The 26,529-nt window shown below is 48.2% G+C and overlaps 2 protein-coding genes across 3 annotated transcripts; one reads left to right on the top strand and one right to left on the bottom strand.

Annotated features, from left to right (window-relative positions):
• The first annotated feature begins 325 nt into the window (after positions 1-325).
• Positions 326-11,914, top strand: CNTD1 (cyclin N-terminal domain containing 1). The gene is made up of 8 exons (XM_048518371.1): positions 326-396; positions 2,109-2,301; positions 2,393-2,468; positions 3,330-3,486; positions 5,098-5,260; positions 9,554-9,698; positions 11,487-11,583; positions 11,733-11,914. Exons 1-8 carry the CDS (start codon positions 376-378, stop codon positions 11,853-11,855), a joined length of 975 nt encoding a protein of 324 aa, XP_048374328.1. The 5' UTR covers positions 326-375; the 3' UTR covers positions 11,856-11,914.
• A 786-nt stretch (positions 11,915-12,700) lies between these two features.
• Positions 12,701-26,154, bottom strand: BECN1 (beclin 1). Of its 2 annotated transcripts, none has more exons than XM_048517095.1 (11): positions 25,455-26,154; positions 25,189-25,256; positions 24,919-24,977; positions 23,809-23,899; positions 22,940-23,094; positions 21,719-21,913; positions 20,872-21,018; positions 19,802-19,951; positions 19,655-19,715; positions 18,434-18,576; positions 12,701-13,252 (listed from the first exon to the last, which is right to left on the bottom strand). In XM_048517095.1, the coding sequence occupies exons 1-11, from the start codon at positions 25,603-25,605 to the stop codon at positions 13,084-13,086; spliced, it is 1,389 nt and encodes a 462-aa protein (XP_048373052.1). In that variant the 5' UTR covers positions 25,606-26,154; the 3' UTR covers positions 12,701-13,083. The 2 variants fall into 2 exon arrangements, 1 of the variants encoding a protein (XP_048373052.1); XR_007246231.1 differs by having other exon boundaries at positions 13,121-13,252; positions 18,434-18,554; positions 25,455-26,115.
• Positions 26,155-26,529: the final 375 nt, after the last annotated feature.

Below are 26,529 nucleotides of genomic sequence, written 5' to 3'. Positions count from 1 at the left end.
GAAACGAGGCCGCCGAAGCCCCCCCCCCCCCCGCTCCCCCGCCCGAGGCCCGCGAGCCCCCTCCCCTCGCCCCCGCCGAAAGGGATACAGATGCCGACGACGACGGCGCCGATGGCCAGGGCCGTGAGCGCGTTGCGCACCTTCAGCCCTCGCTGCGCCGCCCTCACGCCGGGCCCCGCAGCAGGCCCCGCGGCCGGCCCGATCAGCCTCCGCCTGGCCAGGGACTCGGCGTCCCCCGCAGAAGAAGAGCCGCCGCCGCCGCCGCCTTCTTGTACGGGAGCAGACATATTCCGGGAGTGCGACTCTCGCGAGAGGCCGGAAGAAGCGGCGCCAGTCCCGCGCAGGCGCTCTGCCCCTGGCGGCGCTGCTTCCGCCATGTCTGGTGAGGGCGCGCAGGTAAAGACTCGCCCCGCCCCGCGCCACTCGGCCGCCAGGCGAGGAGGAGTGTTGCCAATCGCCAGGCGGTGGCTGGAGCCCTCCTCACGTCTCCAGGGCGACCTGCCTTATTTCCCCTGGAGGGGCGGCCGCGTTGGCATGGAAGTCCCCCCGTGGAAGCGCCTCAGGTCCCCAAACCGCGCCCTCCTCAGGTCCCTCCTCTCCCCAGATCTCCAGCTGCGTCCCAGCCTGGGGGTGGGGGGCGGGGGCGCTTGTGGACAGACCCTCCCTATTGCAGCCGCCCCCCTCCCAGTCATGGGATGCAAATAATTTAACAACCGGTTCCGGTGGTGGGATCCCACTCATTTAACTGGTTGTTTACAAGCATCATTTTAACAACCGGTTCTGCCGAAGTGGTGCGAACCGGCTGAATCCCACCACTGCCCCCTCCCCATACACAAACACTGCAGCTTCGGGGGGGGGGAGGGGTGCCTGGAGAGGGGCACAGTGCTTGGGGAGGGAGCCCCGGACTTTCCGACCCCAAACCTCCAGGAATTTCACAAGCCGGAGTTGGCATGCCTGTGCCCTGTGCAGTCCCAGTGGGGGTGTTGGGATCATCATCATCATGAAAGGCCTGCTTGGCTTTATAGAATAGAGAGAATAGTTCCATGGGAATGTCCACTCCATGCATGGCAGCTGTGAAAAAGGCAAACTCTATGCTGGGGATCATTAGGAAAGGAGTTGATAATAAAACTGCAAGGATTGTCATGCCCTTATATAAAGCAGTGGTGCGGCCGCACTTGGAGTCCTGTATCCAGTTCTGGTCGCCGCATCTCAAAAAGGATATTGAAGAGATAGACAAAGTGCAGAGAAGGGCAACGAGGATGATTGAGGGACTGGAGCACCTTCCTTATGAGGAGAGGCTGCAGCATTTGGAACTCTTTAGTTTGGAGAGGAGACGTCTGAGGGGGGATATGATTGACGTCTATAAAATTATGCATGGGGTAGAAAATGCTGACAGAGAAATTTTTCTCTCTTTCTCACAATACTAAAACCAGGGGGCATCCATTGAAAATGCTGGGGGAAAGAATTAGGACTAATAAAAGGAAACACTTCTTCACGCAACGTGTGATTGGTGTTTGGAATATGCTGCCACAGGAGGTGGTGATGGCCACTAATCTGGATAGCTTTAAAAAGGGCTTGGACAGATTTATGGAGGAGAAGTCGATCTCTGGCTCCCAATCTTGATCCTCCTTGATCTGAGGTTGCAAATACCTTAGCAGACCAGGTGCTCGGGAGCAGCAGCAGCCGCAGAAGGCCATTGCTTTCACCTCCTGCACGTGAGCTCCCCAAGGCACCTGGTGGGCCACTGCGAGTAGCAGAGTGCTGGACTAGATGGACTCTGGTCTGATCCAGCTGGCTTGTTCTTATGTTCTTATGCGGATGAAGCTCTGCAACCTGCATCTGCCGACATACACGGGCAATATTGGGCAGCGGTGGAGGGAGCCACATTCAAATCCCCCACTCTGACACGAAAGCTTATTGAGTTCTCTCAGTCTTAAACCAGGCTGCAGGATATTTGAAATGGTAATGAACAGTTTTGGATACTGAGTTGGGTCCCTTTGGAGGAAAAAAAAGCAGAATATAAGTAATCTAAATAGCAAATAAGTGATCTCCCCATCCAAAACAGCTGTCAAGTTGAAGCCATATCTGCTGTCGTTTATGCCATTCAGGGTGTTGGAAGCCCTCCTACGATGGGTTTGCCACAACAGGTGGTGGCCAGGTACCAGCACTCAGAGCCGGTCTTTGGGGTGGTGGCCCCGGAGCTTCTTCAAGATGCTCTGCTGCAAATGGCTAAGGAGAATGAACAAGATTTACAGGAGCTGAGCGATGAGACCGGCTGCTTCAAGGAGACACAGATAGTGGGTGAGAGCAGAGCTTGCTATGTTCTTCAGCGGGGAGAGCCTTTGATTATGAGTCCTGGAATTCTCCATCTCTCTCTTTTTCTTCTTACTAGAGTTTGTGTTTCTTTTGTCTGAAAAATGGAGCCTACCTGAACTTGCAAGATACCAAGCAATTGAAATATTTGAAAGGTATTTTTCTGGCTTCTTTGGGTGGTGGTGAACTACCCAGCCTACCTTAAAAATAACCTTTAATTTAGTCATCTCTGAGCTGGCAGACCTTAATGAAAGCTGTCATCAGCCTTAACACAAGAGCCTTTGTATCATAAGGTTTCCCCCCTCCCTTTCTGAAACTAATGAAATTGGCTACCTGCAGCAATGTGTGCTAGCCATGTATCAACTTAAAGATAGAAAACAAAAATCCAGTTGCACTTCAATAAGAGCTGTTGTGGGTAGTTTACTGTGACGGGCTGACAGGGCTACTCCTTCCCAGTCATCAGTTTCAAGATCCTCTTCGTGCCCAACATGGAGCAGAGTAAGTCCACAATGACAGAATACGCTAATAGCCAAGATACATAATGCTGTGAAGGGGGAAAACTCTGTTTTTCTCTACAGCTTCAACGCTTGCAAACATTTCAAGGGAAATAATCTACCTCAGCATTATTTTGGTGCTACTAGCCTAAAAACTGCGCCCCCTGCAGGCCAAAAACTGAAAAAACACTAAAAAAATACAAAAAACAAACTTGAAATTTTTGCGCCCCCCAGGCGCACAACTAGTGGAATGTGCCCCTTGTAGCTCTGCCTCTGGATTTAATCATTGCTAATTGAAAGGAATGTGGTTCTACTGTTCTTGGCCTTCTAGAATAGAGAGAATATTTTCCAACTGAAGCTTTTCCATTGTAGGCCTGAAGCCTAAACCAGTCTTTGAGAGAACAAGAAACTGCATGAAGGACTTTGTTTTTTCATCCTACCTGCTGGAAGCAGTCAAATTTTATTTAACCAGCAACTTGAATCCTTTTCTCCAGGCAAGCTGTTTCTTTTTGTTCCTCTCAGGTTCATGCTCATGGTTATCCAAGAGTTCTCCATTTCCCCTCGAGCAGAAGACGACGAAAGCAACTGGGTCTCACTGAGGAAGCAGATTGGTGACACGTATGTGCTACGCCTGGTCTCCTGCATCCAGCTAGCTAGCAAAATTTCCTTCCACTACAGCGTAAGCCAGTTCTAGACTTACCCTGCTCTCACCGTCTATCTGTTCTGCAAGCTTTGTACTCAGTGTAAGCTATGGCCTGATACAGTCTATGGCAGGGGTCTGCAACCTGTGGCTCTCCAGATGTTCATGGACTACAAATCCCATCCGCCCCTGCCAGCATGGCCAAGCGCTGGTCTACGGCATAGATATCAAACATGCAGCCCACACAGCAGATCCGGACCCTTGAGAGGGGTTATCTGCCCCACAACCCAGCTGAGGAACCTCCACTCCTGGTCTGGCCTGGCGAGCCCACCCCTGTGCCAACCACCTTCCTCAGTGCCAGCTGACCAGTACCATTATTCCTTACCATGGCAAGCCCACCCCTGTGCCAACCACCTTCCTCAGTGCCAGCTGACCAGTACCATTATTCCTTACCATATAGAGCAACCAGGTAGCCACTCCCCCATCCCAATCTAGGATGGTGAACCTGATGGGGGCTCACCAGGTGAGGGCACCCACCCCTCCCCCCCAGGGCCTGACCTGACCAAGTCACATTTATGTCATATCTGGCCCACATAACAAATGAGTTCGACACACCTGGCCTATGGTAAGAAATAACAGCCCTTACCTAGATGGCCCCAGCTATTCTGATCTTGTCAGATCTCAGAAGCTAAACAGGGTGAGCCCTGATTGGATGGGAAATGACCAAAGAATACCACGGTTGCTATGCAGAGGAAGGCAGTGGCAAACCACCTCTGAACATCTCATGCCTTGAAAACCCTGGTTCGCCATAAGTCAGCTGCGATTTGACAGCACTTCCGACCAGAGGCGTAGCTAGGGAAAATGGAGCCCGGGGCAAAATCTGAATTTTGCCGCCCCCCCCCCCCCCCGTTCGTTTGTGTTTTTTGTATTTTTCAGTTTTCGGCTCGCAGGGGGCACAGTTTTTAGGCTAGCAGCATCAAAATTTCAGGGTATCTTTAGGAGACTATCCTGATAACACCAGCCAGGTTTGGTGAAGTTTGGTTCAGGGGGTCCAAAGTTATGGACTCTCAAAGCTCCCATCTCTTATTAGATCCCATTGGAGCCTGCAGGCCAAAAACTGGAAAACACTAAAAACTGAAACACACTAAAAAATACAAAAAACAAACTTGAAAATTTTGCTGGCCCCCCTGGTTGTGCGCCCGGTGCAATGCGCACCCCCTGGTCCCCTTGTAGCTCCGCCTCTGCTTAAGACACACAAGTAATGAGGAAATCATAGTGACTGTTTGCAACAAAAAGGGGGCTTTTGCAAATAGGTTTTAAGAATTTCTAATGAGGATTTCTTCCCTTGGCCTTCTCAGTGGTCCATCTGCACCTGCAAAGAAAAGCCTTTGACGTTACTGGGGAAATTACATCGTCGCATGGCTTTTTAAAGTATTTTGTTTATATATTTATATCAGCTTTTTCTCAATTAGCAAGCATTAATTTTTAGAAGTTTTAGCTTTTATTCTAATAGCATGATATGTTCCTGTGAGGTAACCTATCTGACTTTTAAAGCTATATCAAGCAGCAATCAAGAAGCCCTGTTAACACCAAACTATGGTGGAGATGAACAAACCGAGTTGGCATCTTCTCTGTTCTCTTTTCATGCAGACAGTCAACAACACCATGGTCCAGAGGTTCTTGCAGTCAATGGGTTTCTCTTATACTATGGAGGATTTGCTGGAATCAGAACTTGCCATTCTGAAAGCTCTGCATTTCCAGATCAACGTTCCAAATCCTTTAGCTTACACGGAGTTACTGTTGGAGGTCTTAGGTAAGGGCCAGAAACGTGGTTCACTCCTGGGTAAACTTTGGTTTATTTTTTTTAATATGTTTTTATTGGAGATTTAAAAGGAGTGTTATACAGAGTTCTAGCAAACAACTTAGAATGCCATGTACACAATACTTTCTATATTGGTCCAAAGGTCTTAAGGCTCTGATGTTTGGGAAAAGGAAGCTAAGGAAAGGGGAAGATAGGGATAAGAGTGAGAGAATTTACATAAAATCATAACATCTCACAAAAGCCTAAATAAAGAAGAGAGATAGGGAAGATAAGGAGGGAATAAGAGAAAGAAGAAAAAGAGAGTTTAAGAGAGAAAGAAAGAAAAAAGAAAGAAAGTATCACGGAGACCACAAAAGCTGCCACCATATCATGAAAGCAAGCCTGGGAGAGTCACGCTTGTTTCATTAAAACCTGGGTTCTTTTCTCCAATAACTCCAACCAGCTGAGGTCTCAACGATTTTTATTGAAAAACAGAAATCAAAGAAATAAAACATGATTGCGGTTAAGGGATTGCTTAGGTGGTTATGTCCCTTTTGGTTCTTTGTCCCTGTTCCGGGAACTCCATGGCTCCAGAGATGTTTCTCTGACCACTTCTCAAGATGGAATTAAAAACCTTTGTTTTCCCCTTCTCAGGAAAACTCTGTTCAGGCCATGAGGTAATTCAGGCCTTTGAAGTTTCATCCCGGCACCTCTGCATAGTTTCCTGTCCTCCCTCCAGGAGATCAAAAGGCAAAGATGCTTTTCACAGTCATATGTGACTTTGCTAGTTTTACAGTACTATTCCATCACAGAAAGAATAAAAAGAGAGTTTAATACAAATTAATATTAATTTTAGTTATTAATCTCTATTTTTTTAGTTACTATTTTTTAGTTACTAAAATATTAATAACATCTCACAATTTATTAATCTCTATTTTTAGTTACTAATTTTTTTAGTTACTATTTTTTTAGTTACAAAAAATATTAATAACTAACATCTCACAAAAGCCTAAATAAAGAAGAGAGATAGGAAAGATAAGGAGGGAATAAGAGAAAGAGGAAAAAGAGAGTTTAATACAAATTAATATTAATAACTAAAATCCCAGAAAAATAATAAAAAAAGTTAAGCTAAGCTTAACTGTTAAAAACATAAAATTCACGCATTGCGTTTTAACCAGATAATTAATTCCAACTTGGCTTCCTGGTCTTTGCGAGATTTACATTTTTTCTTGTGTTCACCATGTTAATATTAAGTCTATGGACTTAACCGTCCATATACAATTGTGTCACCTTTTAAATCAGGATGACAATTGGTGTAATACTGGGTAAGCTTTGGTTTAGAGGCATACATTTTTCCTTTCCATGCGCAACGGGAAGGTTTGGGCAACATTTACAGCATCAGCAGAAGTCCTCAACCTTGTTCAGCCAAATGCGCCCCCATGTGACCCAGGCGAGAAGTGCCTGGGAAGAGAGGCCCCACCTGCCTCCCCACTCCCCCCAATTCTCTTTTGACTGACTCAGGGATTACACAGAGTAAGTTAATACAGTTAACCAGCTAGGACGTCCAATAAACAATGCAATAGAATTTGGATTGTAGAAATCTGAACACAAAACTGAAGGAAAGCTTACGTATTAATATGACTCCGTAAACAATGCAAAATAACATCCAGGGACCCTGGTTTCAGAAACTAAACGCAGTGGTATAACCCACTGTCCCTAAACCTTTGCTCAGGTATCTATCTGGTCCATCTTGTGACATGCAGCCCTCTTGAATAATTCAGTTTTGCATAATTTGCAGAAAGCCAGGAGACTGGGGGTCTTCCTAACCTCATCTAGTAGGCCATTCCATCAGGGGGGAGCCACCACAAAAAAGGTACAAGTAGGGGCAGCTATTGATTTTGCCCCTTTGTCGGCTGGCACCTGTAGGAGGCCCAGCTCCAATGAACAAGGCTGTCAGGGAGACCACGACAGGAGAAGTGGTCCTAGAGATGTGACGGCCCAAGGCTTCATATGGGATAGTCAACATCTTGATTTGAGCCTGAATATTTATCTATGTATGTATTTATTATTTCAACTTGACATACCGCCCTATCCCCTAAGGCAGAGGTCTGCAACCTGCGGCTCTCCAGATGTTCATGGACTACAATTCCCACCAGCCCCTGCCGGCAGGGGCTGGTGGGATTTGTAGTCCATGAACATCTGGAGAGCCGCAGGTTCAGACCCCTGCCCTAAGGGCTCTGGGCGGTGTACCAAACACAAATCAGATGATCAACAACCCCAATAAAAACATAAATGACATCTTAGTTAAAACCATTTAAATATCCAATGACTCCACAGCTTCAGAATCCAAATATCAGTGTCAGTATCAGTAGCCCAGCTCAGCGGCGGTCGATCTCAAAGATAATTCCAAGCAGAGGTGGGATCCAGCAGGTTTTCACAAGTTCCTGAGAGTAGGTTACTAATTATTTGTGTGTGCGAGAGGGGTTACTAATTGGTGATTTTGCCCCGTGATTTTTGCCTTAGTTACGCCCCTCCTCTCAGCAGTAGCGCGCAGAACGTGAAGCAGTCTAGCAGGAGGTGCACCGCCGTGTGTGGCAGCCTGCATCTGCGTGCATTCATTTCCTGCCCAAGGACCGGTACAGCGGCTGCGTCCTTGCCACAGCCCCGCCCAGGAATGCCCTGCCCCTGGAATGCCCGGCCACGCCCCCGTTGTGCCCCGCCCAGCCCCATTGGCGCTACACCACAGTTTGAATCCCACCACCATGGGAACCTGTTACTAAAATTTTTGGATCCCACCACTGATTCCAAGGATGGAATGGGATACAAGGGACGGCACCTCAACGGCTGGCCTCCCCAAAGGCCCCGCGGAACAACTCCGTCTTACAGGCCCTGTGGAACTGTAAGTTCCAAACGCCGCCGCCTCTCCTCATAAGGAAGGTGCTCCAGTCCCTCAATCATCCTTGTTGCCCTTCTCTGCACTTTTTCTATCTCTTCGATAGAGATGGAATTGAGATAGAGGAGATTTGAATAAAGAAGTGGGTGTCGTCAGCATACAGAATACAAGTCAGCTCCTGAACTCAAACGATTTGTCCCAAGGGCTTTGTGTAGAGATTGAAAAGTATTGGGGACAGCTCTCCATGGAAGCTTGAGCAAGTAGAGACTAGAGCAAAACTCCTTCCTGTGATCTGGACTCTACACTTTCCTTAATGCGGTCCAGGATTATATTGGCTTTTTAGAAATTGCATCTCACTGCTGGCACATGTTCAGCTTGCAGCGCACGGACACCCAGAGTCGTCTCACATGTACTGCTGCTGCCAAGCCAGGTCTCCCCTGTCCTATAACCTTTGATTTAAAAAATTTTTAGTCCCTCCTTGCTGGAATTAATTTTATTTTCGCCTCGTGTGCCAGCCTGTCATAACAAAAGAATCCTGCCTCCATTGTCTTGCCTCTCAGCTTTTTGTTGTCTTCTAACTTAATAAACACGCCCTCTGGGTTCTTGGCCGTGTAGCACAAGATTAACGGACTTGGCACACATCTTCCCTGCGGCAGCCTAATTTGGCAGCTGTGCTGAATTTGCCGCTGCTTATCATCCATAGTCTATTAGAGCACTTTACAGTAATTTTATTTACCATATACTTCTTGTAAGTGGTTCCCCAAGAACGGTCTGCTCTCTTATTTTAAACTTATGAGAGATTTCAAAGACAGTGCAGTTATGCAACCTGTGGCTCTCCAGATGTTCATGGACTACAATACAATTGGCCATGCTGGCAGGGGCTGATGGGAATTATAGTCCATAAACATCTGGAGAGCCACAGGTTGCAGACCCTGTATCTAAGCCAACTGTAGTCAATTGGCTGGTTTGAGCTGTACTCCAAATGGTAGAAACTGGGGAATTATTTTTTTTAGTGCATTGTTGAAGGCTTTCACGGCCAGATTCAACTGGTTGTGGTAGGTTTTCCGGGCTGTGTGGCCGTGGACTGGTGGATCTTGTTCCTGACGTTTCGCCTGCATCTGTGGCTGGAATCTTCAGAGGTGTTATCACAGAGACACTGGACATAGTGTGTAACAGACTTCCCTCCGTGATACACCTCTGAAGATGCCAGCCACAGGCAAATTAACTAGAACAGAATCCCTACGGCTGTGCAAAAGTACTTTGCAGATGTAGGGTGGGAAGCACAGAAAAAGACCTGGAGGTTTCTCAGCTGGGGCTGTGATCTGAGGAATCTCTGCTGGTTCAGGGTAGAACTTCTGCTGCTCCCTTTCTTACAGAAGCTTCATCTGCTTTCTGTTTTTCCACACTGACAGAGTACAATGGCTGCTTGCTTCCCATGGAACAGATGTACACCATGTGCCACCATCAGTTGCTTTTGACATACCTCCTGCAGGGCAGCATCTACAACACCCTGCTAAAGGCTTCAATTGAAAACACATCACCCAATGAACTCCAGCTGTGAGTTTTAGAAAAAGCACCCTTTATGCTAAAGTCAAGCAATAATTCTGGGATGGGGGTGGAGGAGAAAGACCAGACCTGAGAATCACGGTTGAAGGTAGCATTATATAAAGTACCCTGCTGACCAAGAAAATGTGAGTCACTTTTCTGCACAGCGTGCGGTAACAGAAGCCTCTTTGTCAGTACTCTGCTTGGGCTCAAGTCTGGTTCCAAAGCTGCCATCTGACACTGAAGTGTTGGCAACAGCAAACTTTGTACAAACCTACAGTGTCTTTGAGCCTGAAGGCAAACAGCCCCAATGGATAGTCTCCACCACAGTCCTTTAGAACAGACATTGATGCAACACCCTCCTTCTTTCAAAGACTGGTCCTCAGTTTCTTTGGAGTGGCTTTATAGAATTACTCCGTTTAAAACCCAAACTGTACAGGTCATGAAAACAAAGCCACATAGCACCTTAGTAAGGGATCATTTTATTCGATCCTTTACATTTTTAAGCTGTCCTTGTAGATTTCTTTGGTTTAACGAGTTATAGTATCTCTGGCCCACCAATAACTACACTGTTTCAGATTCAAGGAGATCAGATCCAAGTATGTGAATCTTACTCCTTTACATTTACCCGATCTCCCCGATTTATTTAGATTACACTACTTGCTGGACAATCCTGATCCTTCTCTCTGTATGATAGTGGCAGACTTTCTCCTGGAAATTACTAAATGCCAGTAGATTTCCCTCCACTTAACACTTATTTCCTGTACTGTATATGTTTTTTAAATCAGTTTTTTACTATTGTCTATGCCAATAAAGACTTGCTCGTCTTTGGAGTTATAGTATAACACGCTGCACTGGTTGAACAAGCTCTAGACTTTTCCATCACAGAAGCCTTGTTGTGGTTTCAAGGCCCATAAATATAATTCTGTATTATTAAGTACCATGGCTGGACATATGGAACTCTCCTTTAGCCAATGACTAGCTGACCCACTCCCTCCCTTGCTTGTGGTTTAGTCCCTTCCAGTAGTCTGCAATCTGCAGCTCTCCAGATGTTCATGGACTACAAATGGGATTTGTAGTCCATGAACATCTGGAGAGCCGCAGGTTGACTCTTTTATGTCTTCGTTTTTAAAGCACTTCTTGCAATAATTTAAAACAGGAGAAATTATCTAGCAGCAGCAAGGATATTCTTTCTTCGCAGAGCTGCTTCTCATCTCTCAAATCAGTCATTTAAATAGTACACTGTCTTCCTTTGTCCAGTCCTGTTGGGAGTGCCAAAGAGGCTGATTCCAATACATTCTGTCTAGACAGGATATATTAATTCTGCCACTAGGTCCCTGGGTCCAACACAGAAGTAAAGAACTGGATTTCTTAGCTGTTCTGGAGATGTCTCTTTCTCAGAATGGTATGCTCTGCCCATGCCGTTCTGAGAAAGAGACATCTCCAGAATAGCTAAGAAATTATTCTATCCCCCTGGAATAAGGCTCCTGTTGTTTGAAGCTGCAAAGGTTTTGCAAGAAAGGCCGTCTAGGAAATAGAATGGAATTGACTATGCAGTGACTTCCCCCCCCACTATTCAAATTGCTAAACCTTTATCTTCCAGGTGCTTGGAATTTTTTTTGCCATACGCGTGGCACTGGCTTGCAAAGGGAGGTCTGGAAAATAAATGTTCAGACACAGACATTTGTCCAACTTAACTCAGTCCTGAAGTGTATTTGCTTTTGTGTTATGCTCTACGATGTACCGTTGCTTTGGCGGGAAAATGAAAGCAGGCATTTTTGTGCCATTTCCACTATACAGAGGCAAGTTCTCAGCGGTGAGAAAAGATCTGGTGCTGTTGGCTGTGGGAGTCATCGGGGCAAGTGCTTTCCTGCTGCACACTGAAGGCTGGAGCCAGGTACGTCTGTCTGCCCTTCTTGCTGAGCCCCATGTTCTTGTACCAACAGGCTGTAGTAGCTGGGGTCATGGGATAGACGCCAGAACTTTCTCCACCCTTAAGCATCCCCATACTGTGTGTCCCCCCCCCGCCCCCGCTTCTTTTGAAAGGTTGCAGAGAACCTCAGCGACATCACCAGCATCAGCACGCAGAGCATCGTTGAGATAGTCGACGCGATCTTGAAGCACAGCATCGACTCCACTGTGGGGGACAGCAGAAGTGTCCCTCCCTGACCGTCAGTGCTCTGCTGGCTCGGATGTACTCATTTATTTATTAAAATGTTTATGTTTCAGCTTTTTCCGTGATTAAAGGTTGCTCTTGAGATGAACAAACGAGGCATGGGGCTGGAAGCAGTTAATGGCATCCTGATTGTTTTATTTTGCCATCTGCTTTAAATATCTGAAATAAAGGAAGAAATGTTACTAGGGCAGGGGTCTGCAACCTGTGGCTCTCCAGATGTTCATGGACTACAAATCCCATCAGCCACTGCCAGCAAGGCCTGATGGGAGTTGTAGTTCATGAACATCTGGAGCCACAGGTTGCAGACCCGTTTTACGGTAATGACCAAGGACTGTCTACGGCGCCAGGGGGCACTGTGGGCCTACGCAGCGAGGACCGACCGTGGGTATGGCCTTCCAGGTGAGGGCCTCTCGGCAGGGGCTGATGGGAATTGTAGTCTATGAACATCTGGAGAGCCACCGGTTGCAGACCCCTGTACTAGAGCATCTCTGCTCCTGAGACAGCCTCTGGACCAGTGGTGGGATTCAAATAATGTAACAACTGATTGTTTACAAGCACCGTTTTAACAACCGGCTCTGCCGAAGTGGTGCGAACCGGCTGAATCCCACCACTGCTCTGAGGGCCTTGAATCTACTTACAGGAAAGCAATCCACAGTGTCAGCAGCAGTGGAGAATTACAGCTGGGTGGAACAGACAAAGTGGACAAACTGCTGTGTACTTACAGCATTTTTGTTCTGAAGAACTTCTGGAGTTAATCTCAGAAGGAAAACAAGGATTTATAAACGGTGGGGAGGCCAGGTTTAGCCCGTCTATGACAAATAAGCAATCTGCAATCCTCCAGGTTACAAACTGGGTTTCATTTATTTTTGCGCTTGCTTGTGTACCTCTGTGCAGTGACCAGACTGCCGGCACTAATGAGGGCACAGCTGTCTGCCAAGACTTCTCAGAAAGGGCCCAGTCTCCTTTGCTAGCCCCAGCTGAGCCCAGCCTCCTCCTCGCTGCTGAATTGCAACGTCACGGCAGGGACAATCCAGCCATTTGGCCTCATTCTACTTGACAGTGAAACTTTAAAAAATGTCTTACAGTTTTTGTTGTGGGGTTTTTTTTTGGTTGTATAGTCATAGATGTAGGAAGGTTACGGGACAAACGCTGCTTTTGCCAGCCTTAACACAACCAGCGGCTCTACTCTGAGACGCCCCCCCCCCCCCCTTCCGCTCTCCGTCATTTATTGTAGAACTGGGAGGAGACCCAGGCCAGGCCCCACTTCAGGTTGGTCAGCATGAACTTCAGGGCTTTTGTCCACTGCTCCTCAGAGTTGAACTGCGTCTTAATGGAGTACGATCCACCGCTCCCGCCCGTGTCTTCGATCTTGCCCTTCTCTACATCCATTCTGCAAGGGAGAAACATAAGGCCGTGTCAGGCTTCAAAACTCCAAGTGCGCACGCCATCTTGTTCCCGATCAGATTTACTAGGTCCGTGGGGGCGAACCTATGGCACTCCAGATGTTCATGGACTACAATCCCCACCAGCCCCTGCCAGCTGATGGGAATTGTAGTCCATGAACATCTGGAGTGCCAAAGGTTCGCCACCACAGGAATATAGGAATGTCAAAACTTCTTAGCTGCTTCCAAATCCCCAGGCTAAGACAACCAAACAAGTTCCTTGAACTGGAGTGACTACCTAGAAAGTAAACTGAGTCAGACCTCAGTCTAGCAAGATCAGTACCCTGTGCTCTGACTGGAAGCGATTCCTCCGGCACAACCTGCTAATTAATAGTTTTAACGGGAAATGCCAGGAATCCAACCTGAGACCTTCCGCAAGCTCAGCCGTTCAGCCACCCCCACTGGCCATTCAGCTTGTATCTATTTTACAAACCGTCCACACGTGCCTTTGTGTAAATCACTGACTGACTCACAGCCTCCTTGTGGGTGAGCACATGAAGCTACCGCTCAAGTCATACTTCCTGACATGAAATGGCATGACCAAGTCAGACAGCTGATCTGTGACTGGCAAATGGCCCTCCGGGGATCTGTTTAACTGGAGATGACAGAACCTGGGTCCTTTTGCACGCAAAGGAAATACTCTGCCATTGTGCCACGGGCCCTTTGCTTTAAACTACTCAAAAACCTTGCAATATGACATTTTCACCAGAGGCCTGAATGATACAACATGAGCACCTTCCTCATTCCATAAACAAGACGCTACCACTGGGTTGTTCAAACACCCCCCCCCCCCCATATTTCTGAAAGCAGATGCCTCTGAAGCCACCTTAAAGAACACGCAGGTTGGGCTTCTCTTGGGAGGCCCTACAAATGCTCACCGCTCCGGAGATTTACCATCGCTTAAAGTCTAGATTATTTGATCAAGAATATCAATTTCTCCTGAGCAAAGCGCAAAGCTCTTGCTCTCCAATATTCTTTGGGATTATCCCTCAGAAATCTAGCCCTGCTATATACCTGGAACATCTTGTTAATTACAATTGCAGATGGGTCATGACTAGAGCAAGGTGCAACTCTTTTCTGTCAGTACATCTTCAAGGTTGCTTCTCTAATATCCCACAAAATGAGCGTTGCTGTCGTTTCTGTCCTAATTCAACTGATTCACTTTCTCATATTCTGCTTCACTGTTCAAAATACAACAACATCAGAACTGATTTGAGAACTGTACTACCAACAGGATTTATGCTCCTTTCTGATCAGACAAAAATGGCTAAGCTTCTAAATAACTCTAATGCTGAAATCTCTGAAGCTGTTGCTACATTTTTACTCTGTGTACTGCAAGTTGTGCAATAATGATCTTTTTATTGTATTTGGAATTCATGACACACTCCGGTTTTATGCCTAATAAAGGATTTGGATTTAGAATACGCAGGTGCTGCACATGTTGTGGCTGAAGCAATTAGGCCTTGGAGGCAAAAGCCATCGTTCGTGAATGCTGGCTGAAAACAAACCGATGTCCCTCTGAGCACTGGCAAGATACGTTAAACTCAAGTAGCCTAATTCAAAATCAGTGGAGGTCTACCTTCTGGGATGCAAATCAAAGACTCCGAACAATCCTGAAAGACAGCCCAGGCAGCATAACAGCAAGAACAACAGTGGCAGGGCTCTCTGTCTAGCAAATGCGATGCATCCAAATAGTAAATCTCACAGCACGGCCTCGGAGTCCTGTGGACGCGCACTTTAAAGGAGGAAATTGTGCCATCAATGCCAAGGTGAAGGGCCTTTCTCAAAGCCACTGGCCCATTTAGACCAATCCCTTCTCCATTCCATTCTTGTTTCAAGCAACCTCCCTGCTCAGCACTTCTGTTCCCTCCCCTGTTCTGGCTCAAAGAAAAAGGAGGGAGAGCCGGATGCCAGCAGCAGACGGACGTTGGCTCTCTTCAAACCTCTGACGTTCAATGTCTTGCCAAAGATGTTCATAACCAGAATTGACTGGCTGTTGTAAATTTTCCACAACACTACCATGGAGACAAACATCTCACAACAACATGCCTCTGAAGATGCCTGTCATAGATACAGGCAAAACATCAGCAGTTAAAACTACCAGACCCTGATTGAACAAGAAAATCCACAGTTCCTCAGCCAATTGTCTCGTGTAAATGTTGCAAAATACTCTCCTGCAGTCAGCCAGGAAAACACAGAACAAAAACCCCTGCAAAATTTAGCTGAGACCAAACAAGGAGTTTGCGGGCCTTCTCTTGCGACTGATCCGGAAATTGAAGCTGGTCCAGAATGCGGTGACCTATCTTCTTACAGGCAGGTCAGCTAAGGATCACATCACCCCTGTGCTGTGCCATCTGCACTGGCTACCAGTGGAGTTCCAGATCATCTTCAAGGTGCTGGTACCGTTAAGGCGCTTCATGGCCTGGGGCCCTCATACCTTCGAGACCCCCTTACCCCATATGTCCCAACTCGGCGTCTCTGTTCGGCTGAGGCGAATCTACTGGTGGCCCCCCACCTCTCTATGATGCAGCTGGCTTCTACCCAGGCCAGGTCTTTTATGGCCCCGGCTCCGGCCTGGTGGAACGCTCTTCCTCCAGCTGCTAGGGCCCTGCAGGACCTTGGTGAGTTCTGCAGGGCCTGTAAGACCGAGCTGTTCCACCAGGCTTTTAGCTATTGCTGAGTTCCTCCCTTTGGGATTTCCATGTACCATCTATTCTTTTTCAGTCTCCCCTTATAGCAAGTTGCATTGATCTATTTGCCGTAGACAGCTACTTGCTGAGTGATCACCTTCCTCTCCACCGTATCCTGGAATTGGACAGAAGACATTATTTCCTCCCTCGAACAAATCTACCCACAATATACTAGACTGAAGTGGAACGGAAGGATGGAGGGGGTGTGTATAGATATCCTGGGCTCCCAAGGAGTTTGGTCCATGAAAGACAAGATCATTGAAAACTTAGTTCTTGAGACGATCGTAGGGTTGGAATCCCTTGTAAAATCTGTTTTTTTTTCAAAATTACACGACTGGCAACGAACACCGAGGCAATCTAGGGACAGACCTAAAAGCTGGATCGACAGAGAGTGTATAATTTTTTTTAAAAAAAATTCTTTTTCAGTGATCTATCAGTCTCCTCCCAGGGTTAGGACTGGATGCCACCCGCCAAGGGGTGGTTGGTTTATGTTGCTGCTTTTAACTGCTTTTATGGATTTTAATGTTTATTCAATTTGTCCTTTTGTGCACTGGTATTATTGCCGTGTTTGCTCTGACATGTACGCCGCCCTGAGCCCTTTGGGGGTAGAGCAGTTTATTAAATCGAATAAATAAATAAATAAACAACAATCATGTGCGACAGAACAGAACCCCGAAAAACACACTGAAGGCACAAATGCTCCAGGGATGAATGAGAGGCCTGCCGCTGTCACCCTGGGACCTGCCCTCTAGGGAAGCCTCCGGCCACATGCTCAGGCAGAGGGTTCTCCTCCACGAGATCATTCCAGTGTCAAATGGAAATCCAGGGGCAACCTCACCCAAAGTTGAAATCCTAATCTTGCAGCCAGTTGCCCACGCCCAAGAAGAATTTCTTAAAGAACAGCTTTCCGGGTGATCTTCAAGACAGCAGCCATGAGGCTCTCTCAATGAAGGATGACTCCTAGACCCAAGGGGTCACCTTCCCAAGCATCCATCAGTCGTCTCTTACAATGCTTCAAACCAAGCAACAAGAATCATTTTCAACATGGGCACATGGGGAAAGCAGCAGCAGTCATGGGGCCAGCACGGGCTCTCAATCGCAGATCTGAGAACATGGAAGTTCCACTACTGCAGGGGTCTGCAACCTGCGGCTCTCCAGATGTTCATGGACTACAATTCCCATCAGCCCCTGCCAGCCAGCCAGCCAGGCCCCGCCCCTTCACCTGAGAGGCCCTCGCCTGGAAGGACATGCCCATGGCTGGTCCCTCGCCATGCAGGCCTGCAGCACCCCCTGGCACCATAAGAACATAAGAACTAGCCTGCTGGATCAGACCAGAGTCCATCTAGTCCAGCTCTCTGCTACTCGCAGTGGCCCACCAGGTGCCTTTGGGAGCTCACGCGGCAGGGAGGTGAAAGCGCCTGGCTTTCTGCTGCTCCCATTTCGCCCCGAAAGCACCTGGTCTGCTCCCGGGCGTTTGCAATCCTCAGATCAAGGAGTGATCAAGATTGGGGAGCCATAGATCGACTTCTCCTCCATCGAATCCTGTCCAAGCCCCTTTTAAAGCTACTTCCATGTTAGCTGGTACTTAATCACCACCTCCTGTGTGGCAGCATTATTCCAAACACTCAATCACATTTGTTGCATGAAGATAGCTGTTTTCTTTTATTAGGCCTAATTCTTCCCCCCAGCATTTCTTGCAATGGATGCCCCCCTGGTTTCTAGTATTACGAGAGAGAACAATTCTCCCCCTGTCAACATTTTCTACCCCATGCATAATTTTAGACTTCAATCATATCCCCCCTCAGACGTCTCCTCTCCAAACGCTGCAGCCTCTCCTCATAAGGAAGCTGCTCCAGTCCCTCAATCATCCTCGTTGCCCTTCTCTGCACTTTTTCTATCTCTTCAATATCCTTTTTGAGATGTGGCAACCAGAACTAAACACAGGACTCCAAGTGCGGTTGCACCACGGCTTTATATAAGCGCATGACAATCTTTGCAGTTTTGTTATCAACTCCTTTCCTAATTATCCCCAGCATAGAGTTTGCCTTGGTCATTACCATAAAACAGGTCCGCAACCTGCAGCTCTCCAGATGTTTATGGACTACAAATCCCATCAATTGGCCATGCTGGCAGGGGCTGATAGGAATTGTAGTCCATGAACATCTGGAGAGCCGCAGGTTGCAGACCCCTGCACTACTGGATAGCAGATCTCTGAAATGGCTGTTCCACTCCTGGATAGCAGATTTAAAGTTCAACAGCATTTGAATGGACGATGTGGCCTCTCTGGAAGCCAAGGGTCTCAAAAACCACCTGTGGCAATGAAATCCTTTAATTATGCCTAATGTGAAGGGTTCACACATTTTTTATCCTGATGTATTTTTGCCACTAAGAAAAGGACTCTGAGTTTCTCTTGAAGCAATGAGACTTTTTTTGTATTACCTGTAAGGCAAACAGAAGCGGGTCTCGCCCTTTTCCACCTCCTCTTTGAACTGCTGCACACAATCCAGGAACGCTACCATGGCGTGGTCGAATTTGTTGTCCCAGAAAAACCGCAAGCCGCCTGAACAGTAAAGGGGCAATTCCTTGAAGACACAAACACTGATGCCAGAAACAAACACACACTGTTTTGCAGATGCCTTAAGAACTTACGGACACTCATCCTTTCAGGTTCTTGAAAAGAGAAAGAGGGTTGGGTCCAACAAACTTCGCTGCTACTGAAAAAGGAGGAAGAGTCCTCCTTTGACCGTTCAAAATATCACGGGACCTACAGTTTTAAAAAAACCAAACCATGTAGAACTGGGACTGTGATTAGGAGAACTAGGCTAAGGAAAAAGCTGGCAGGAGCTAACCCCAAACTTTCTCTCCCACAAAGAACACCAAGTCAAAAATGGAGAGCCAATCCCCCAGGAAAGCCAGATAGAATATGTGAAAAACAAACTTCCGTTTATTTTTTCTCTGAGCAATTTTCATCCCATTCCTTGTCAGATTATGTGGAAATATGTTCCATGGCTTAGATTTTCTGACCGCGTCCTTTGAATTCTTTCACCTGCTAGCAAGAGCGCACAATTGCCACCCGCCACAAGAAAATGGACCCTTTTTCCGTCGCTTTCTCAAAGCCTGAGGCTGTTTCGAAAATAATGAATGAAAGGGTCACGTGCGCCCTTTAAGAGCTTACAAGAAACGGACTGCAAAGAAAATGTGACGCACGTCTGCTGCTCAGTGGCTTCCGTGTATTGTACAATCTAACCAATCTTACAACGATACTTAAAATGCAATGCTAAATAACATTTTTTTACATTTTACATGGCACAAGTTCTTGGAAGCTAACTCTGGAGGAGAGAGTACAAAGTGGAGAAATGGAACTGCACCTTAAATAACAATGAGTGGAATGTACAGCCAAACGGAATGAACTGAGGTATCGCTTAATACCTCCCAACGGAAGGTTGCCCTGTTATGTGTAAAATGTAAACATACGTTATTTAGCATTTGCATTTTAGAAAGCTATCGTTGTGCGCATTGGTTTAGATTGGTACAATACCACGGAAGCCACTGAGCAGCATACGATGCAAGGCTTCTCGACGCTTTCTTTATGGGTCCGTTTCTTGTAAGCTGTTTCAAAAACATCAGCAAGATCTTAGTAAAGAAATCCAAGCTTTTTACCTTGGATTTGTCTGTAAGAGACTCCAGATAAGAGTGGTTTCCATACGGGATGAGGCGGTACCTGAAAGAAATTGAGGGCAGCTGCTTAGTCCTCCTGCCTGAATGGCTCAGCCATCAAGAAGATATAGCTTTGCTTCCCCCACCTACCTCTGAAAGGTTAGGCCCATTTTATTGGCAAGAGCGTGGAGAAGCAGCACAGTCTGTCCCCAAGCGGCACTGATCTCGTTCCACTCCACAGGCACACTGGGGAGGCGACCCAGGCGGAAGTTGTTGATGGTGCCAAACTGGCCGCTGTGCCTGCGCGAGACAGAGCGGGCATCAGACAAGTCTTAGCGGAAGCCTCGCAGGGTAGTTCCATAGAACATCTAAGAGCCGAACTGAACTTTGCAGAACAGCATCGACGAGAGAGCCCGCCCTTCCAAAACAGCATCTCTTCCACCTGCAGAACATCTGGGTGCTGCAACTACATCTGCCTATTCCAGACCTGGGCATTATACAGCCCGCGGACCACATCCGGCCTGCCGGATGACCCTGACTGGCCCCCCTGCCTTGCTGGGGAGCGAGGCGCCTTTGAAAGCCCCGCAGAAGCCGGTTGCCTTGGCTGCTGACTTCTGCGGGGCTTTCAAAAGCGCCTCGCCCCCCCGCCTTTTGGCCCGGCCCTCCACAATATTTTCTGTTTCTTATGCGGCCCCATGGAAAAAATAATTGCCCACCCCTGGCTTATTCCAACCCAGACAGCCTACCTGTGACACCAATTCTTTTTGGCTCAACGAGGAGCCTTTAAAGCAAAACGCTCTTGCTCCTAATAGACACAAGTTTGGGTTGGTGCCCAGCTACCACTGAAACAGTTTGTGACGTTTGCAAGGGACGAGGCCATGAATTAGCCAGGGGTCTGCAACCTGTGGCTCTCCAGATGTTCATGGACTACAATTCCCATCAGCCCCTGCCAGCATGGCCAATTGGCCGCAGGTTGCAGACCCCTGATAGCCCAAGGACTTGCATGCCAGGCTGAATAATGCAGGTTCTTTCAGAAGAAAGAGGCCCCTTGGAAAGGGCTCTACTGGGAGAGGTGGAGGTGAGAAAATTCCAGGAATCATTAAAAAAGGTAGAAAAGCTGAGCTAGAGAAGGGAGGCGGCCAGAAGCAGAGCCCCTCTGAGGTTTCCTCCTACATCACAAATCTAATACCCTCACTGCATCAAGTCTAGCCAGAACTTACCAGATATGGAAGGTGGCATTAAATACATTGGTTTTCTTTAGCTTGTCCAGCTGCATTTGGGCATAGCGCATCTGGTTATCCACACTTTTCAGTTCATCGTCCAGTTCCAGCTGTTGCCGCTTGAACTCGCTGTACTCCTTCTGGTACCTCCAGGAAGCAATCAGGGAGACAAGATTACTCTTCCTGGGTATGAGATACCACCTCTCCCCAAACCCTGGACTATTCACCAGGACCACCGGCATCTGAACCAGAATATGGTTGCACAAGTCCTCTCACCTTGGAGGCAGTAGGAGAAGAAGAAGAGTTTGGATTTATATCCCCCCTTCCTCTCCTGTAGGAGACTCAAAGAGGCTGACAATCTCCTTGCCCTCATAACAAAAACCCTGTGAGGTGGGTGGGGCTGAGAGAGCTCCAGAAAGCTGTGACTAGCCCAAGGTCACCCAGCTGGCGTGTGGGGGAGTGCACAGGCTAATCTGAATTCCCCAGATAAGCCTCCACAGCTCAGGCGGCAAAGTGGGGAATCAAACCTCCAGATTAAAATGCACCTGCTCTTAACTGCTTCGCCACTGCTGCGTAGAAAGAATGAAGGGAAAAACATTTATTAGACATGTAGCCAGGGGAAGTCTTAACAGTGAGTTATAGGGAGCCAATGAAGAGAATGAGAAAGGAAGACACAATGTATTTGAGTTTAGAAATTGTGGGCCTAGAGAGGAAAGTAAGCAGAGGAAAAGCCAGGAAGGAAGGAAGAGGGCAGAAACCAAAGAAAAGATGAGACAGCCAAGAGCTTCGGGACAGACTTAGGCAGAGAATCACAAGCTAGGAGACGTTGCAACAGCTGGGCACTCACTCCACTTCCTCTTGGTCCAGCTGTTCCGCCTCAGCCCTGACCTTCTCAAAGGCCTCCGCCATGGTTCTGCGCTTCTGCTCCACCGCCTCCAGCTCCTCAATCAACCTCTCTTCCTCAAGGGCAAGTTCTTTCAGCTCCAGCTGCAGCTTCTCCTTGTCGTCCTCGTTCATCTGTTCCAGAATTTCTAAGCAGTGCCTGCAGGCAAAGACCCCCATGCGAGAGTATTTGAAGAGGGGCAAGAAACTACTGCAGAGACCAGATGCCCGGCCTCAGTGCACTGAAGCATTAGGCAGCAGTCCTGCATTTTATCACTGCTGCCTTTCTGGTCACCACAGATGTCAATGTGCTTTTAATTCCAAAATGGAGGCGAGGATTTTACGTTTACACAGATCCATAGACGACCCACGTGCCACTACCCTGAATGGGAAACATGTTCCAGGAAATAAGACGTTTCTCTGCTCTTTCCACAATGAGCCCCTAGGCAGGCTCTCCTGCGGTGCCCCTGTAACTTGGCTCCTGGTTGAGGCCCAGTGGCATAGAGCAATCACCTTAGCAAGGTGTAATGCCCTGCCTTCTTCCTTTAGCCTTGGACGCCACCTTGGAATCCCACATAAAGAAAGGAAATGCCCGTGTGGCATGGGTTCTGTGGAAACAGTATCTCATATGCTGTTGAATTGTCCTTTTTATGAGATAGGTAAGAAGAAGCACATAATCCCCTTCCTGCATGGAAGTGAAGGCATTACAGATAAACAAAAGGTTATGTATCTTTTAAACAGCCACAACTACGAGCTGTTGGAAGCTGTGGCTAAATTTTTAAATGGTGTTATTTTAACTCGTCAGAAGTTGTAAAGGCTGTTATTACCTTGCAATGTTAATCTTAAACTATTTATATGCCATTAAAGGTATTCGAAATCAAAATACTGTAAACTTGGCTCTCAAGCTCAAAACAGCGAAGGCAAAGGAGGGAGACTTACAACCCACGGCTTTAAGCCACACATGTCCCTGATTCAGACTGTGACCACATGGAAAAGGGGTCCAGTTCCTCTCAGGTGTTCCTATTTTTGCCTCGAAGGAATTAACAAATGTGGTACTTTTTAAATTAGCAGCACTACACAGTACCTCTCTTCTCCCCTTTGGTATAATTGCCTTACGATCTGGAATCCATGTCATTTGGTCCTTTAAATATCTCTTTTTTTTTTTTAAAGATCCCCCCCCACATACTTGTGGAAGAAGTTCCTTTGACTATCTCGCTCTTCGTTCTCTGTGATGTTGAGCTGGGTGTCCAGCTGGTCCAGAAGCGTGTCAGTGCATTCTTCACAGAGAGGATGGTCGACATCAGTCTGCCCAGACATGATGTCAAACAGGTCACCTGTAACCTGGAGAGCAAAAGGGACAGTTCTGCCAAGGAAAAGGATTTCCACCGATTAAGACCACAAGAGTGAAACACTCCCACAATAAAACTATCATGCCAGTTTGTATGATGCAAAACCAAACTCTAGGTAGTTGAATTCTGTATTTTCATACACTCCAATGCAGAGACATAGCCAGGGAAAATGGAGTCTGGTGCAAAATCTGAGTTTTGCCCCCTCCCCTGTTCGTTTGTGTTTTTTGTATTTTTAGTGTTTTTTCAGTTTTTGGCCTGCAGGGGGCGCAGGTTTTAGGCTAACAGCACCAAAGGTTCAGGATATCTTTAGGAGACTTTCTTGATGATACCACCCAGGTTTGGTGATGTTTGGTTCAGGGGGTCCAGAGTTAAGGGCCCTCAAGGGTGTAGCCCCCATCTCCTATTAGTTTCCATTAGAAACAATGGGGGATGAGGCACCTCTTTTGAACCAAACCTCACTTAATTTGGGTGGTATCATCAGGAGAGTCTCCTGAAAAATCCCTGAAATTGTGGTACTGCTAACTTAAAAACTGTGCCCCCTGCAGGCCAAAAAGCAAAAAATACAAAAAACACAAACCTGAATTTTTGTGCCACCCAGGCGCGTGCCCGGTGCAGCGTGCACCCCCTGCTCCTCTTGTAGCTTTGCCTCTGCTCCAATGACCCCAAGGTTTCTCTGAAAGACAGTCAAGTTTGAGAGTGCGCTTGCCTTGAGTCTTCTGCTGAGGTTTTCCATGGTGCCTCCATCAGAGGCCTCTCCGATCAGAGTAAAGCTGTTGGCACTCTCTGTTGACATCATCCTGGAAAACACAACCGGCTTTATCCACATTCCCACAGATGTTACCAAAGCCTGATATCAGAGCAGCTCACCTTTGTACCTCACTTGGCTGGTTCTAAATTTAAAAGAGGTACCCAGAGTGGAAAATGAGCAACGGGCAGCTTACATCCCATGTCTGATGAGGAAAGTCTGTTGAGTTTTGCCTAAATCTTCACTATCACATAATTACAATTGGGGCCCCAGCTGCCTGTAAAAAGATGACAGGTAGACCAAGGAGGCCTCATTTTTGATCTACCCCCCCCCCCCCCCCCGACTGTTACTTGGGTCTTTATTGAGAGAACACTGGCTTTCCTTTCCCACGAGCTGTCAGTTAAAAAAATCCCAAGGCTTTCTTCATCAATACTGATGTGCAGACTGGCTTGCTTACTTGAGGCATCTGGAACAGCTGTTCTGTAAACAAGTCTTATATCACATTTCTCATCTGGGTCATACCATGGTCAGGACCAATAGAAGGTCCTAGCACAGGAGTCAGAATTGTTTTTGTCCAGCCCATGTTACCACAGCAGGTACAGGCTACAGCCTGCAGCTAATAATATACGGAACCAGTTTAAAATTCGGATTAATACTGGAGAGCGCATATTTTAAAGAAAAAAGACAGTCTCACAAATAAGGATTAGACTACAGATATTTATATACTTTGCCGCCAGTTGGATCCTGCAGATCCCAGCCCTGCTTCACAGTAAGATGTATGACTGTATCTAGAACAGGGGTCTGCAACCTGTGGCTCTCCAGATGTTCATGGACTACAATTCTCATCAGCCCCTGCCAGCATGGCCAATTGGCCAAATGGGAATTGTAGTCCATGAACATCTGGAGAGCTGCAGGTTGCAGACCCCTGATCTAAAACAATCGAGAAACGAATCTCAACTTCCTCCCCACTTCCCTGGCAATTTTGCACTTGCCTATTTCATAGGTGAGGCAAAGGTTTGCAACTTTTGAAAATAAGAATCTACAGCAAAAACACACAACAGCCGTAAATACCTGGCAGGAGGGATGAATCTTCGGGACACACCATCCTGGCGGTTTTCAACAAAGGCTTCCTGGGAACAAAATTCAGCATGACACCCAGACACAGGTGCTCGCCACAAACACATCAACCTGCTTGCCTCTGATCTTGCATGTAAGTGCAGAACCTGTATCAGTCCAATTTTACCACCCTACCCAGAGGCTGCACATACCTGGGTGTTGCAACTGCCCTAATCCTGAAAGAGCAACTAACTGAAAGGTTATCTTATGAGCCAGGCTCCTTACCTCTGTCAACGTTGTCTCTTCCTCGTGTGCATCCCCTAGTTTCGCTGGAACAGCAGTAAGCAGAGGTGCTAAACAGAAAACAGCAGTTACTGAAGCCTTGCTTTGCAGAGTGGGGGTCTGAAGAGCATCCTACACTTACTTTTGAGCTATTACCACTCAGCCCCGCCTGACAGCCCAGCGCTCCGTGGCCCCGGGATCCCCCCCCCCACCCAAAAACTGCCTCCACCTGCCCCGGCTCAGCGCAGCCTCCTGCAGCACGTCTTTACCTGTCAGCTCTTGGATGGTGACTTTGTCCAGGACGTTGAAGGAAGTGTCCAGCTTCAGGGGCTGGCTGCAGCGCTGGCACACGAAGCTGACCTGCATGGTGCACGTGGGGGACTTGGACCCTTCCAGCCCGGCGCCTCTTTCGCAAAACATCCAGGCCCCGGGGGCGGGGCGGGGGGAGGAGGCTGCTGAGCTCCGCAGCGATCGCTGCCCGACTCGGGCAAGGCGCGCCTCCCTCCTCCCTCCCGGCTCGGAAGCGGCGCTTGCAGCTAAGTACTGCCGGCTGGTAGGCCGGCTAGGCCGCCCCTTGGCCTTCGAGAAGGCCTGGCTGGTTACGGGCGAGCGGAACCCGGCACAGCCGGGGCGCCTCCGGCTCTGCGCCGACTGCGCTTTCCTACGCGTTCCTTTTCCGGACCCAAACCATAGAGATCGAGCGCCTAGAACCGGGCATGAAGGGCGACTTCCGGGGGCTAATTTCTCGGGCCTTGTCAAGCTCCGGATCCCCGGCCTACACGACAGGGTTGTTACCCGTGGGAGCTTCCGCCCGCCCTTAGCCACCACGGCGGCCGCGGCAGCGCATTTGCCGCGAAATAAAACGGGATGGGGAGAAGGCCCCCGCCCCTCGCCGGCACGCCGCGGACCGCCCTTCCCTTCCTTTCCAGGAGTCTCAGAAGTAACCGGAAGTCCCTCCTCCGGGCAAAGTAGGGCTTAATGGCTAAGACGTTCGTTCTCTTCTTCCGGAGCAAAGGCTACGTCCGCCAGTCCCCCCCCCCCGGTCACGGGGTGAAAGTAGCCGCCGGCCTCGCCGTCTCCATGGCAACCGCGGGGACTGGGCCCGCTCGGCGCCCCGATCCCATCCCGCGCGGCTCCTGCTCGGAGATGAGCGCGGCGGCCTCCCTTTCCCTCCGGGGCCGCCGCGCCTGCCGGCCAAGCGCTGGGGAGCCGGCACCGCCGGGGGCGGAAGCGGGCGCGTGGCCGGGGAAGCCGAGGCCCCTGAGCCGGCGGTGGAGGAGTCGCGCGGCTTCCGGGGCGCAGGGCCGCCGGCGGGAGAAGTCACGTTGACTGCAGGTAGTTCAG

This window comes from Sphaerodactylus townsendi, linkage group LG15 (genome assembly GCF_021028975.2).
Source record: "Sphaerodactylus townsendi isolate TG3544 linkage group LG15, MPM_Stown_v2.3, whole genome shotgun sequence".
NCBI lineage: Eukaryota > Metazoa > Chordata > Lepidosauria > Squamata > Sphaerodactylidae > Sphaerodactylus > Sphaerodactylus townsendi.
The sequence above is the reverse complement of the archived record's forward strand: the minus strand, read 5'-3'. Positions and strand labels throughout refer to the sequence as shown.

What these genes read in the sequence shown, in the direction of transcription:
- CNTD1 (XM_048518371.1), top strand. Translation starts at nt 376, where the DNA reads ATGTCTGGTGAGGGCGCGCAG. An exon ending in GTTACTGTTGGAGGTCTTAG is followed by an intron (nt 5,261 to 9,553) that starts GTAAGGGCCAGA and finishes CCACACTGACAG; the next exon opens with AGTACAATGGCTGCTTGCTT. An exon ending in TCACCCAATGAACTCCAGCT is followed by an intron (nt 9,699 to 11,486) that starts GTGAGTTTTAGA and finishes TCCACTATACAG; the next exon opens with AGGCAAGTTCTCAGCGGTGA.
- BECN1 (XM_048517095.1), bottom strand. Translation starts at nt 25,605, where the DNA reads ATGTTTTGCGAAAGAGGCGCCGGGCTGGAAGGGTCCAAGTCCCCCACG. An exon ending in CAAAGGAACTTCTTCCACAA is followed by an intron (nt 21,914 to 22,939) that starts GTATGTGGGGGG and finishes CTTTGCCTGCAG; the next exon opens with GCACTGCTTAGAAATTCTGG. An exon ending in CTCTTACAGACAAATCCAAG is followed by an intron (nt 18,577 to 19,654) that starts GTAAAAAGCTTG and finishes TGTGTCTTCAAG; the next exon opens with GAATTGCCCCTTTACTGTTC.